The 12,451-nt window shown below is 33.3% G+C and overlaps 1 protein-coding gene across 5 annotated transcripts in view; it reads right to left on the reverse strand.

The window, feature by feature from the left end:
• The window catches only part of LOC106458385, a 185,849-nt gene that overhangs the window by 63,473 nt on the left and 109,925 nt on the right, over positions 1-12,451 (reverse strand). For all 5 annotated transcript variants that reach the window (XM_022384572.1, XM_022384573.1, XM_013917895.2 and 2 more), the window contains one exon: positions 5,045-7,835. In XM_022384572.1, coding sequence (XP_022240280.1) covers positions 5,045-7,835 — 2,791 coding nt within the window. The remainder of the gene's footprint in view (positions 1-5,044; positions 7,836-12,451) is intronic.

The raw sequence follows: 12,451 nt of genomic DNA on the forward strand, positions 1-12,451 counted from the left end.
TGCGTCGTTAGTGGCTAAAATACAATCACTTCCTTTCAAAGAAAGCTAAATTTAAAAATAATTTTATTTAATCTGGCAGTATTCATGTGACCTTTATTTAACAAGATCGTATTCATAAGAAAACATTTCGCAATTTTCGTATGAGAAATATACGTATATTTTTCATCTGTAGGTCTAAATTTAATATTTCAAGTAAGCAGTCTTCGATGGATTGGAATTTTCAACCTCAAAGTCACCTTATTTGCACGTGAGCTCAACGTATTGGAAAGATCTAAGGAATCAGATATAGCTCTGCTTAATTTTGAACTACTGACCACAGAAAAAAACAGCCAGCCACCACCGGGTTTCGATACAGGTTGCCCATTGTGTAGCTTTGTGCTTAATTACAAACAAACAAATTTAAAAGAATAACAAGATTAGCTGTCACTTTCATAAAGTGCCCACATCTGAAAAAGCTTGGTCGGTGGCATATCATCTTCAATACCGTTAAGTTTGATCCACCGACTGACCTGCTAATACCGGGCCACAGTCAGCCAGATTTAAATGATACTAAGTAGCACGAAGAAATTCGAATATAAAATGTATACTCATTGCGCTAAATTACAAATTTTAGGAAATTTAAAAAATTAGAAAGATAATAAAGCAAATGCACAATATATATATATATATTTATTTAGCCTCTTATCTGTATTGAAATGCCTTAAATTACCTCAAACATTTGATAAAGTAGTTAACGTCATTGCAAGTAATTACTTCAGCTTTGTCTTTTTTTTTATGTCAGCTTTAGGAATTCATAAAGAAGAAAACTGATTGGAAGTCATTTCATCTTCTGTAATAAAGCATTACAAAAAATATATATATTAATCAAATACTCTTTTGTAAAAGTAGCTTAGAGATAGACGACGTAAGATTACCAACCTAGTTACTGAGATTTGGACATTAGTTTTCCTGCAAAAAAGTACAAAGGTTACACTTTGAAAGCCTTTAATTTTTCGGTGTATTGAAGCATGGAGAAAATTCACTTTCCAATCAGTGCAATGGCTAATAATTGCTATGAAGCGTTTTTCTTATCTAAACACACAACTGCTCTTCAACTAATATAGATTGTAATGAACAATAAACGCAGGAAATTATTCTAGAAATATCCTTACAAATACAAGTTAATGTTGATTCTTGTGATAAATGTTCACTTGGTGTCCCAAGGCAATCGATGAGTCATCAAATGTACACTATAGTTTTGTCATTACGACTGATATGTGAATAGACGAAAAACATGAAAACACAAAGTGGAAAATTTTTGTAAAAATCAATAATCAGCTACCGTCAGATTATAAACATTCGCATCATATAAACGAGATGAGCATAGCTCTCTTTTTTTTATAAAATGTTTGAAGTAATTCTTGTTCCGGTTGAGTGCCCCCTGATGGTAGACTAAAATTCTCTCATTTCCTGAACATTCGTTCCTTTATCTCTAACAGTTCGTGTACAACGGTTATGTCTGTGGTAGATCATTAGTGTAAGCTTGGTATGCGCCCGACCTAACTGCTTGTTTTTACTGTCTTTATTTAATTACAAGTCTTAATTACTTTCGTTGAATCATGGCTAATGACCGTAGCACGGAAAGTGACAGTTGGCAGGATAGAAAGCCCCATTTACTTCGTAATTAAGAGTCTGATTTCTCTATTATGTGAAACACACTATAAAAGACCAGATTGCAAACGACAAATTTAAATCTGAAACGTTGTGGTGTCACAGGTAAATATTAAGTATAATAATGTAGCCTAGCAATCGTGATTTTCATTATCATTCACATTTCCGCAGGAAAATGTAAATAATGATGTATTTGTACACGAAAAATATCATTAATTATTTATTTAACAGTACTACAAAAACAATGTATGAAAATAAGCTAAACAGCAGGTATCAATTTATTAATTACTTTCGTACATTTTAGAGCTAATTTTGTCAATTAAGATGTTTTAAAAGCAGGTTATGCAATAACCTCAATAAAAATAATTTTAATAACTTTATTTATCTAAACACTTCCACGAAAGCTACAATAATATCTATATAAGCTTACACATACTCAACTTAACACAGGCTAATTATTTTACCTAGAAGTTGCTAAACAGTCACATTTCTCAATGATGACTAATGAGTTTGTTATAAAAACTCAAAATCATTCACACAACATTGCTACTCAACAACGAAAACATATTGGTTGTTCAATTACAATTTATCGCACGTGCTACGAAATATTGTCTCATGACTAGTTTTTATACCCATTTTTTTACATTAATTTTCAATAAGTATACAATTGCTGGGATGTCAAAGTAAGGCTTTGATTCAATGTAGACGAATTTACAGTCGATATTGGCAGAAATTACCACTAACACAACAAGGTGATTCTAAAGATTCTCGCTAAAGCACCTTGTAAAGCACACAGACTAGTCTTCTTATCCTTCTTTTAACACATAGAGATTATTAAGAGGTCCCGATATAAAAAAAAAGAAAACATATATAAAGCTGAACTAAAAATTATTTAATATGTATTGTGATTATAAAGAAACCTCAATACTGAAAATAACACGATGATTTTTATTGTATTGAAATTTTTGCATGTTCTACAGTAATTCCTGTACGCTGAATCCGAAAATGATATCCATTTTTCTCCATCACGTACAGATTTTTCATAAAACGTCATATGTACTTTTATATATGTGAATAATTTTCATTGAAATCGGGTCACATTTTGTTATGCTTAAAATGTTGACAACCACTGGCTATAAATTTCTCTAGACCAATCGCGACGTGAGTCTTATTGGTTGTTCAAGAACCCACACAAAACGCCCCCCCAGTGGCACAGCGGTATGTCTGCGGACTTACAACGCTAGAAACCGGTTTTCGATACCCGTGGTGGGCAGAGCACAAATAGCCCATTGTTTAGTTTTGTGCTTTACTTCAAACAAATAAACGAACCCAAACATAATATTAACAATTTTTCATTGTGGTAAACAAAATAATAATTTAATCTAAGTAAGTTTTTTTTCTTCCCGATTTATAAAAAAAATCCTTAAGTGATAGAAAAAAAATGAATATTATTTTCGAAATCTGCATGGCTGAGTTATATAAAATCCGTTATTAAAACCAAAACAACTTTTATGAAGTTTAAATTCGAAGGCCCTTGTAATTATATCCTCAACTACTTATCCTAGGTTAACTAAATTTCACCATATGTGGTATTCCGAAACCTATGTACACCAGTGAAGATATACTGATATAACAAACTGGCTAGACACACTATATTATAAATCAATGCATGAGAAAATAAATCCGATAATGATTATATTGCATCAACAGAGCACCCTCGCTCGTAACAATATTTTCAGGCGTAATCCTATTAACATATCAAAGGTTAGCTTATAAGACTTAGGTTAATCCTCAATTCCCACATTGGAATATAATTTTCATATATGTAACTAAAAATACTGCTCAACTATTACTGTAAATATTGTAATTACATTGACTGAAAGAAACTAACTGTAAAGTAATTGGTAGAGGTTATTACTTACATTGTACATAAAATTAATAGTATTTGGATCTACAATAATTGCCAATACACGAAACAAACTAGTGAATGTTAGAAAAAAAATACTAAAATTCGTGAACAAAAGTACATTAGCCTCCTATCAGGAGAAATACATCGATGCCCCTTCTTTTGCTATAAAGGTCTTTTATTATTTCTAAAGAAACATTCGAGGTTAAAGTTACAAAATAAAAATGTCAGGTTTAGATCATCTCAAGGACTTCAATAACGAAGGTTTAGATCATCACAAGGACTTCAATAACGGTGTAAGGTTTAGATCATCACAAGGACTTCAATAACGGTGTAAGGTTTAGATCATCACAAGGACTTCAATAACGGTGTAAGGTTTAGATTATCACACGGACCTGAATAACAATGTCAGGCTTAGATTATCACAAGGGCTTAAATAACAGTGTCAGGTTTAAATTATCACAAGGACTTAAATAACAATATCAGGTGTAGATTACCACAAGAATTTAAATAACAATGCCAAATTTAGATTATCATAAGGGCTTAAATAACAGTGTCAGGTTTAGATTATCACGAGGACTTCAATAACAATGTCAAGTTTAGACTATCACAAGGGCTTAAATAACAATGTAAGATTTAGATCATTACAAGAACAAGTTATGTCAGTAGCATTTACTGAATATCAATAAGAATTTTCACGTGTGAAGAATACAAGCGTCTTAGTACCTCAGTAATCTAAACAATAAACTAATGATTTAGATGCAATATCCTTTAATAGTTTAATGTATGTTAGAGACTCATTAAAAATAATAAACTTTTCTTAGAAGATCTTATAATTATGCCACATTTATTGACTCGAAGACCTTCGTGGATTTAAGTAACGTAATTAAACAATCTTGACTTCTCAGATCCTGCTTTTCTACGTGGTTAGTAAACTTTTCTTTATCAGCTGTATAAGATAATCTACATTATTGCTCATGTTGTCTTGGCATTCAATGAATAGATGGTATAAAAGATAACGAGAAGACGATTCAAGTTAATTATTATTGCCAACAGCTAACCTTGTCGAAATTAATGTGATTACAGCTACAAGCATTGAACATAAGAGCTTTTAATATCAATTCTACAAAATAAAAGTATTCAAAACAAACTTGAACATCATTTGTCATAAAAACTGATGTGATACCACAAATGATTTTAAAAAATAGTGTCTGTATCAGTACTCGTGCAACTTTCTTACGTTTAAAAAGAATATATCCAAGTTTATAACACTATTTTCTAACCATTAAGGAATTACGAAAATACTAATTGCTCGAGACGAGGTTGTTAAAATATATGGCACGTTGCTCATATTAATATTATTTTTACGAATTAATGAAATATATAAACTTACATCTATCTTGGCTGGAGTATTAAATTATTATTTAAATCTCAAAATTGGTCTAATGTCACGTGCTTGACTCCATAGCTAGAAAGTTTGAAACTTACCAGCGGAAGGACTGATCTGATGCCGCTCCCAGAAAGTTCACCCATTCTTTTAATTTTCTCTTTATCTTCTAGCATTTTAGTTATGATTGTCTCTTCTTCTAAGGCAGATGAAGCTATTGGTTCGGTAGCGGATGGCTCACCCTTTGTTTTCATATAGTGGTCTGAACTAATGTTTTTTCGAGGTCGTAAATTGGAGTTCTGTAGAAATGTTTCGGAGGAAAGTCTTTGTGACTTTGTCACAGAAAGGCTGCTTTTATGGTTCAAAGCTCTTTCTTGGTTGTGTTTATGTTCTTCAGAGACCTCTTTTTTAGAAGAAGAACAGCTGTTTTCATTTGGTATAATATGACTCTGGATAAATTCTGAGGTTCCATTTCGAAAAACATTATTACGTGGATCCAGTGTGCCGGTCACCAGTTTATGAGAAGCGTGTAATGGGTTTTGAGAAACACTGGCATTGATCAGTTGCTTCTCCTGACTTAGCGTATCACTAGCACCACGCAAATGTTCACTGTGAAAACTAGAAATCGGTAAATCTTGTTCCGCGACTCTCGCGCTTGTTGAATATAAGGCTTTTTGTCGTTGATAAAAAGACAGAACGGCTTGTCTTTGGATTGCTTTAAGCTCGGTATCTGTTATCTGAGGCTTTTTGTCAGAACTTAAATACATGATGTGGTTATCAAGATTATTTGAAGTCGATGTTTGATTCTTTCTTGCCAAATCATATTCATTGTGTGGTTTTAGAATAACCTTTTGTGGAGGGTTATATTTTGGATAAATTTCTTTCTCTGGAGCTACTTTTTCATGTTCAAACTGAGGCGAAGTAGAAGTTTTAACACCATTTTTTAATATTTTATTTTCGTTATTGGTACAAGCTTTCATTTGTTCTTTTGGAACTTCAAGTCGTTTGCAGAAACCATAAAACTGGTCGTGTGTTGTAATGTCTTCAAAAAGTGGATTTTCGTTTTTTATCTCTTCTTCTGTTTCGCATTTTCTAAGGTTGTCCGAGACTTTCTCCGAAGATTGTTGTTTGTCAACGTAATCAGCTTTTCTATCATTAGTATTTGCCTTGCGAGAAATGTGTACATTTTTGGAAATTCTGTTGTAAATTTGCTTTGCATCTGGCGTATAATATACAACACTTTGAGAGTCGTGGCGAACTGGTTGTTGAACTCTGGAACTGTGGACCACATTTTCTTGATTAATCCCATTTTTTGCCACTAAATGAGCTCTTAATCCACATTCGAGTGACGTAGTTGTGAAACGGCTTCCACAAGAAGATTGTGGAGACAAGCGACCACTATCCGGTAATGTCGATAATCCACTATCAAGCAGAGAAGACCGATTGGAAAGCTGCATGCTCAGCGAACTTAGATCACTATAAGAACCATGCCAAGGTAAAGTCTCTTGATTATTTGCATTTCTAATCTCTTCGATTTTACTTGGCATTTCAATGGCGCTTTGTGCAATCCTGAAAGATCCGCGACATTCAAGACTTAATGGATTTCGGTTTTCAACATAATCCTGTTTCAATAAGTTTGTCCCATATTCTGAAGCTGACCCGTCCCACGATGAAAGACTTCCGTAAGCTGAAGACTGTGATGGTGCGTATTCACTATAGTGCTTCAAAAAATCATGGTACTTCCCCCAGTACGGTTCCATCTTGGGTTCTTGGGTTTGGTAAGAAACATCACGTTCAGCAGGTGTTTGGATGATGTTTCTTCCATGTACTTCTGAAACATTAGCAGAACGAATGTCACCTTGAGGAACTTGTAGTCCCTCAGAACAACGTCGATTCATTACTTGCTTATACCCAACTTCGTGGTTAGCACTCGAGGATAAAAGGAGTGCAGTGGGTTGGTTTTCCACGTCTGCTATATTTTTTCTTTTTGAGCTTTCAGTACCTTTTTCTAAGACCGGTGGAAGTTGGCTAGTGCACATTTTGTAAGATTTTTTTGGACGGGAATACACAACGCGAAGTTTTGGGTAATCTGTTTGGTTAGACCAAGAGTGAGATCTGTAGTTAACCGCTGAGATTGGTGAAGTACCTTCTGAATTTACTGCTGTTGCTGGCCAAGATGGACATTTTTCATGCAAAACATCAGTGACAACAAATTTCGGCTGTTCTTTTTGACAATATGCCGGGTTTTCCTTTCCTGCTAATGTATTACAATAAAAGCGTTCCGGAAGATCGCTCACCTTCCTAGTAATGTTTTCTACACTTTGCGATTCACCTCCATTACCTACTTGTCGATTTTGAAAAACGTTGGATACGTTCTGCGAAACATCTTGTGTTTTATTAGAATATATGGTCGTCTGTTTACAAAAATCCATATTATTCTTACCATCTAGAGAATTTTGATAACTTTGTGGCACACTAGAAACATCTGTAGGTTTATTTGTATTCCCCTGTTTTTCAGATTCAGTTCTCCCCTGAACGACAGGTGTAAAATCAAAACCACTTTTTGATGCCAGTTCTTTGTAAACAGATTTCTTGAATCTGCGTGTGACCATTGTATTATCTTCCGTGCTGTGAGCTAAAGTAGGACAGAAGTGACTTTCCGGTTGCGACACACTGGAAGTTTCAGACTTCCCTAGATCAAGAAGAAAGTTGATAGTAGTTTGGCTGATCGTTGACAGTTGCCCTCCTGGAGCAGAACGCAGGCTACTTAAGGATTCGGAACTGGAATGGTGATGTCGTAGTTTTTGAGGAGATGTGATCGAAAAACTTAGCGGTTTGATAGACACCAATGGATCTTCGGACTGCCGGTAATACTGTGATTTCCACGGATCTCTGTAAAATAAATAAATAAATAAAATAGAATAATACAAAAATTCAAAAGTTAGGTCAGAATCTAAAAGAGCTTTTAATTGACTTTTATTCATTCCGTTTAATTGAGTCAAACGTGCACACTAACACTTATTACGTCCAAATACTTCTGCTCAACTTGTTCAAATACTTATATTCTGTATGCATTTTCCTATACATATTTAACTACAACAAGAATTTTTACACATTGTAGTTTCCGCGTAGTAGGATATCACTGCTCTTTACGTTTTGTTTTTATTTGATTCATTATTATTTGAAAACTCTCTTTGAACTAAAGTGTTATTATGGGATTGGAATATATCCTGCACATCACGAGGCAGTATAAGTCAATCATGTGAGAATGGTGTTTACTTATACTTCAAATTTTTATTAGCTTTCTTGATATGATATTAACTATCGTCACAAACTCAATCTATCTGGAGTCGAAGGAACAGGTATAATGTTCTTACTGTTAATAAGAATTATAAAACAAGAGCTAAAAGCGAAACTATCAATACTAAAAACCGGTGAAATGTTTTTGAAACTACATAAAATGAAACTCGAGTATTTGCAATTGTTATAGACGAAGATCTTCAAACGGTATCTGAATAAACAGAAAGAGACCGAATTTTTCATGTTTGTGCTTTTGGGAACTGAGGAAAACAACAGTTGTAGATAAGGAATACTTTTATAATGTTCAACATTGGAAAAGCGAAGGAACCTCAGAAGAATCCCGAGGAAGCTTGTATTCAGAGTTAAAGAAAAAAGGAGAATAAAAACACGTTACTAGAAACGGAACAATGGTAGTAGTAAGTAAAACGTATCTCCCAAAGTTTGCATTCCAGGTCCCATAATTATAAACAACGTTGATCAAAATTAAACATAACTGTATAGATCAAACTTAACAGCAACTAATATAATAATCAATCGAACAAACGAAAAAAAAAAGAAAACTGAGAATAAATAGGTATTTATGGTACAGCTACTAAAGTTATCTGAAGGTAGGTAGTCAGTAGCGCCTTTATCATACACAATCCAAGTTAAGGGATTGACTGTCACTCTTATAGTTAACGCACCACTTAAAATGCGTGGAATATTTTGTGACATCGTACGGATTCGAACTCGGCTCCAAAATCCAGAACTCTACCACAGTGCCAGCTCGTGTCCAAATAGATATTGTCTTAAACGATCCACAAGAAAGTTAAGCCTATAATGAATAGAAAGCACTGAATCTGCATTTTAGTACCATCATTATTAACGATATTTTCGGTTGTATCTGAATGAATAGCATAACGAAATATTAGAAGTGGAAGTAAGTCAATGAATATAACTAATAATATATTCAACGAAATGCGTTATTTTGTTTCGTTTGTTTGTTTCAGAATTTCGCGCAAAGCCTTATGAGGGCTGGCTATCTACGTACTTTTGAGTTGATATACTACAGTGAAGGCAGCTAGTCAATAGCTACCGCCGCCGACTCTTAAGTTACTCTTATGTGATTCGACAGTGAGATTTGACAGTCCCTTCTATTATGCGCTCACAGCCCAAAGGTGCGGATGGCGTTTTTGAGGCAATGAGTCATGAACTATAAATCGTTCGAGGCAAAGTTTGGGCTAGTTAACCACTATAGGCTACGTCCGGCCACATTATTTTATAATTATCCAGTATATGTACAGATAATTCATACTGCTATGTTATAGAGAAACATGAAATAAATAAGCATATTGAATTTACATAAATCTCATCCTGATCTGGGCTCCATTCGTTATCACTTCTGGTAATTCATGAACATATTATAAGCATAGGCTAACAGCATGATATATGTAAAAGTTAATTAAACAAATCTGCAGTGGCAAATTTACATTTTTTTTTGTACAAACTCGAATAATCTAAACAGCTATAAACAAGGACCACCAGATATATAAGTATGTGATTTCTAAAGAATTTACCCGCATTTTATGAACTATATAAAACTCTGTATTCATTTAAAGGCACAATCACTAAATACGAACTTTCAAGTATGTTGCTACGCTAAAAAAGATTTTTTAAATTAATGATTACTTTTGTATCTAAAAAAAAAAATAGTGTCAAACAACGTTTTTAATAATGTGATCATCGATTTACTCATTTTAGTATTTTACTGCGGGGGATTTTATCTTAAGCCTGGATTTTGCCGTTTATTGTAATAATGCTCCATTTCGTGCCAAATAAATTCGCTTGGATACCACGATATTTAGTTATTACTCGGGAGTTTTACAGTGATGTGAGTAGCTGGGGGGGAGGGGGGGGTCCGCTTATTTAAAATAATTGACTTATACCTGTTGTCAATTCTAAAACCGAGTCGGACGTGACCTATGGATTACCGTACTAGGTGTGTGAATCCTAGGGTTCACGATGTGGAGTGTTGGTGCGTTATAAGAGCAACAGTTAAATCTCCGTATTAAGTAACTCAGTGGTGCTATTAAAATAGCTATTTTTCTTCTAGTCTTTCAGTGAAAAATTAGGGACAAGTATGCACAATTATCCTTTTATATAGCTCTGCGCGAAATTTCAGAAACAAGCCATTCTGAAGTACTTAAATACTATAAAAAATCAGGTCTCTTAAATACAATTCCAATATAAGAGGCTGTAAAGAATGAAAAACTTTAATCAATGAGGTCAATGGTGAAAGCTTTATACATGTTAAGCTGAACTCAGTATACTGTACACTTTACACACATTCAGCATGGTCTAGCACATTGTACATTTCGTACAGATTTACTTAAATCTTTATGTGTTTCCTCGTCACTGCTCGTTAATGAATCACGTTAAATTTCCGCTCAAACTGGTAAGCATTTCCTATTCCAAGAAACAAAAACCTTTCTGAAGGGCCTGGCGAATAGTGGAGATGCCAATAAAATTGAAAGAATCTTATGCGTCAAAAAGTGGCAAAAAACAAAAACAAAAAAAAATAAATTATATATGCACAATTCTGTTTCGTAAGTTAGTAATTATATAACTTGAGAGGCATCTTTGGAGTACACTACGGAAATACCCACATTTTATGCTATGCATATGAATAATGTAGTTTACTTACCGTTTATTTTGCAGTATACATCAGAACTAAATATTCGAAGAAACTTAAACGCTTTTTTAAAATACTTTAAAAGGTTTACACGAGACGCAAATTCCATATTAATGAAAATCGAATATAAGATGCGTGAGATAACCCCGACTTTCACATGCTAACACTACATTTTGAATTAATGCACTTATCTGTGAAAGTTTTAAGAAATAAAAATACCACTTTCTTAAATCTCAAATGATAGAAATATCTCACGGATGTCATTACAATGTACCTTGGTACTCTAGAAAGAAAAAAAATAACTGTAATACCCTACGATGCTTGTGATGATGAAAATAAGAAAAGCGTTCTTGGAAATAAAAACTACAAATAAAACGATAGATCATTTATGCAAATTTGAGCATTTTTGTGAATTTTTAAGTCTAATCTTATGTTAATTTTTAATAATATCCTAACATCATATTTTAAAAATTCAGATCATTCTACATGCTAATTCTTGAGCTTATGATGTTGATTGAAGACACTGTGTTACACATTTATTGCAAAACTGACACAGACATCATTCGAGAAGCAATTTCCTTATCTGTCGTATCTGGCACAGTTTGTTTTTATTTATGAAGAAAAAATATAACGTCGCTGATAAGTTCAAATACAAATAATAATAATAAATTATTTTTCAGAAAACTACGTTTAAACACAGTAGAATAGAACATTTTTCTGCCGTAGTTGTACATCACTTGAATGCTGTGTCCTTCTTTAGGCAGAAATTTGCCATGAAAAAGTATTTCGGCTAGAATATTTTCTTATTGAGCTAGTTGAAATCATACTATACGCTAATACATTTTTACTAAAGTCATGATGAAATATTTTTTTGGTTCTTAAAAGAATCTATTTCGTTTTGACTGCTTGCCAAGAGTTATGGTTTACTAACAGATCAACTATGTGCAAACAATCAAACTTAATCACAAGTAAACTTCTTTTATTCAGCTTTGTGGAGGTATATTCATTCTAACTTTGATTTAACTGTTTCACAATCAGCGTACCCAAGTTAGTTCTGTGTTTAAAAACCAAATTTCGAAATGTTGTTGTTATTTCTAAAATGAACTGATGTTTTGAATGTTTAAGTCAAAATTTGATGACCCGATGTAAATTTATATTTTCCCTCACAAGAAATATATATAAAAGAAAAAAAAAAGTCACCATCAAAGTATTGCTTTAGCTGAAGCCTAAGCCACCAGATGGTACAGTGTATATAACAAATATCATAAAGGTATTTCTAACAAATATATCTAGAATATTCCAGATATTTAATAAATACGTAAAATACGCAAGAGTGTGTGTTTAAAAATTAAATAAATACATCAAGTTCTATCGGGTATTTATAAAAGGAACATTAGAACAAATGCTTAATTCATCTTTTATTTTAATTCCCTTCTTCTTTCCGATTGTTTGTTTTGAATTTCGCGCAAAGCTACACGAGGGCTATCTGCGCTAGCCGTCCCTAATTTAGCAGTGTAAGACTAGAGGGAAGGCAGCT

Source organism: Limulus polyphemus, unplaced genomic scaffold (assembly GCF_000517525.1).
Source record: "Limulus polyphemus unplaced genomic scaffold, Limulus_polyphemus-2.1.2 Scaffold454, whole genome shotgun sequence".
Lineage (NCBI taxonomy): Eukaryota > Metazoa > Arthropoda > Merostomata > Xiphosura > Limulidae > Limulus > Limulus polyphemus.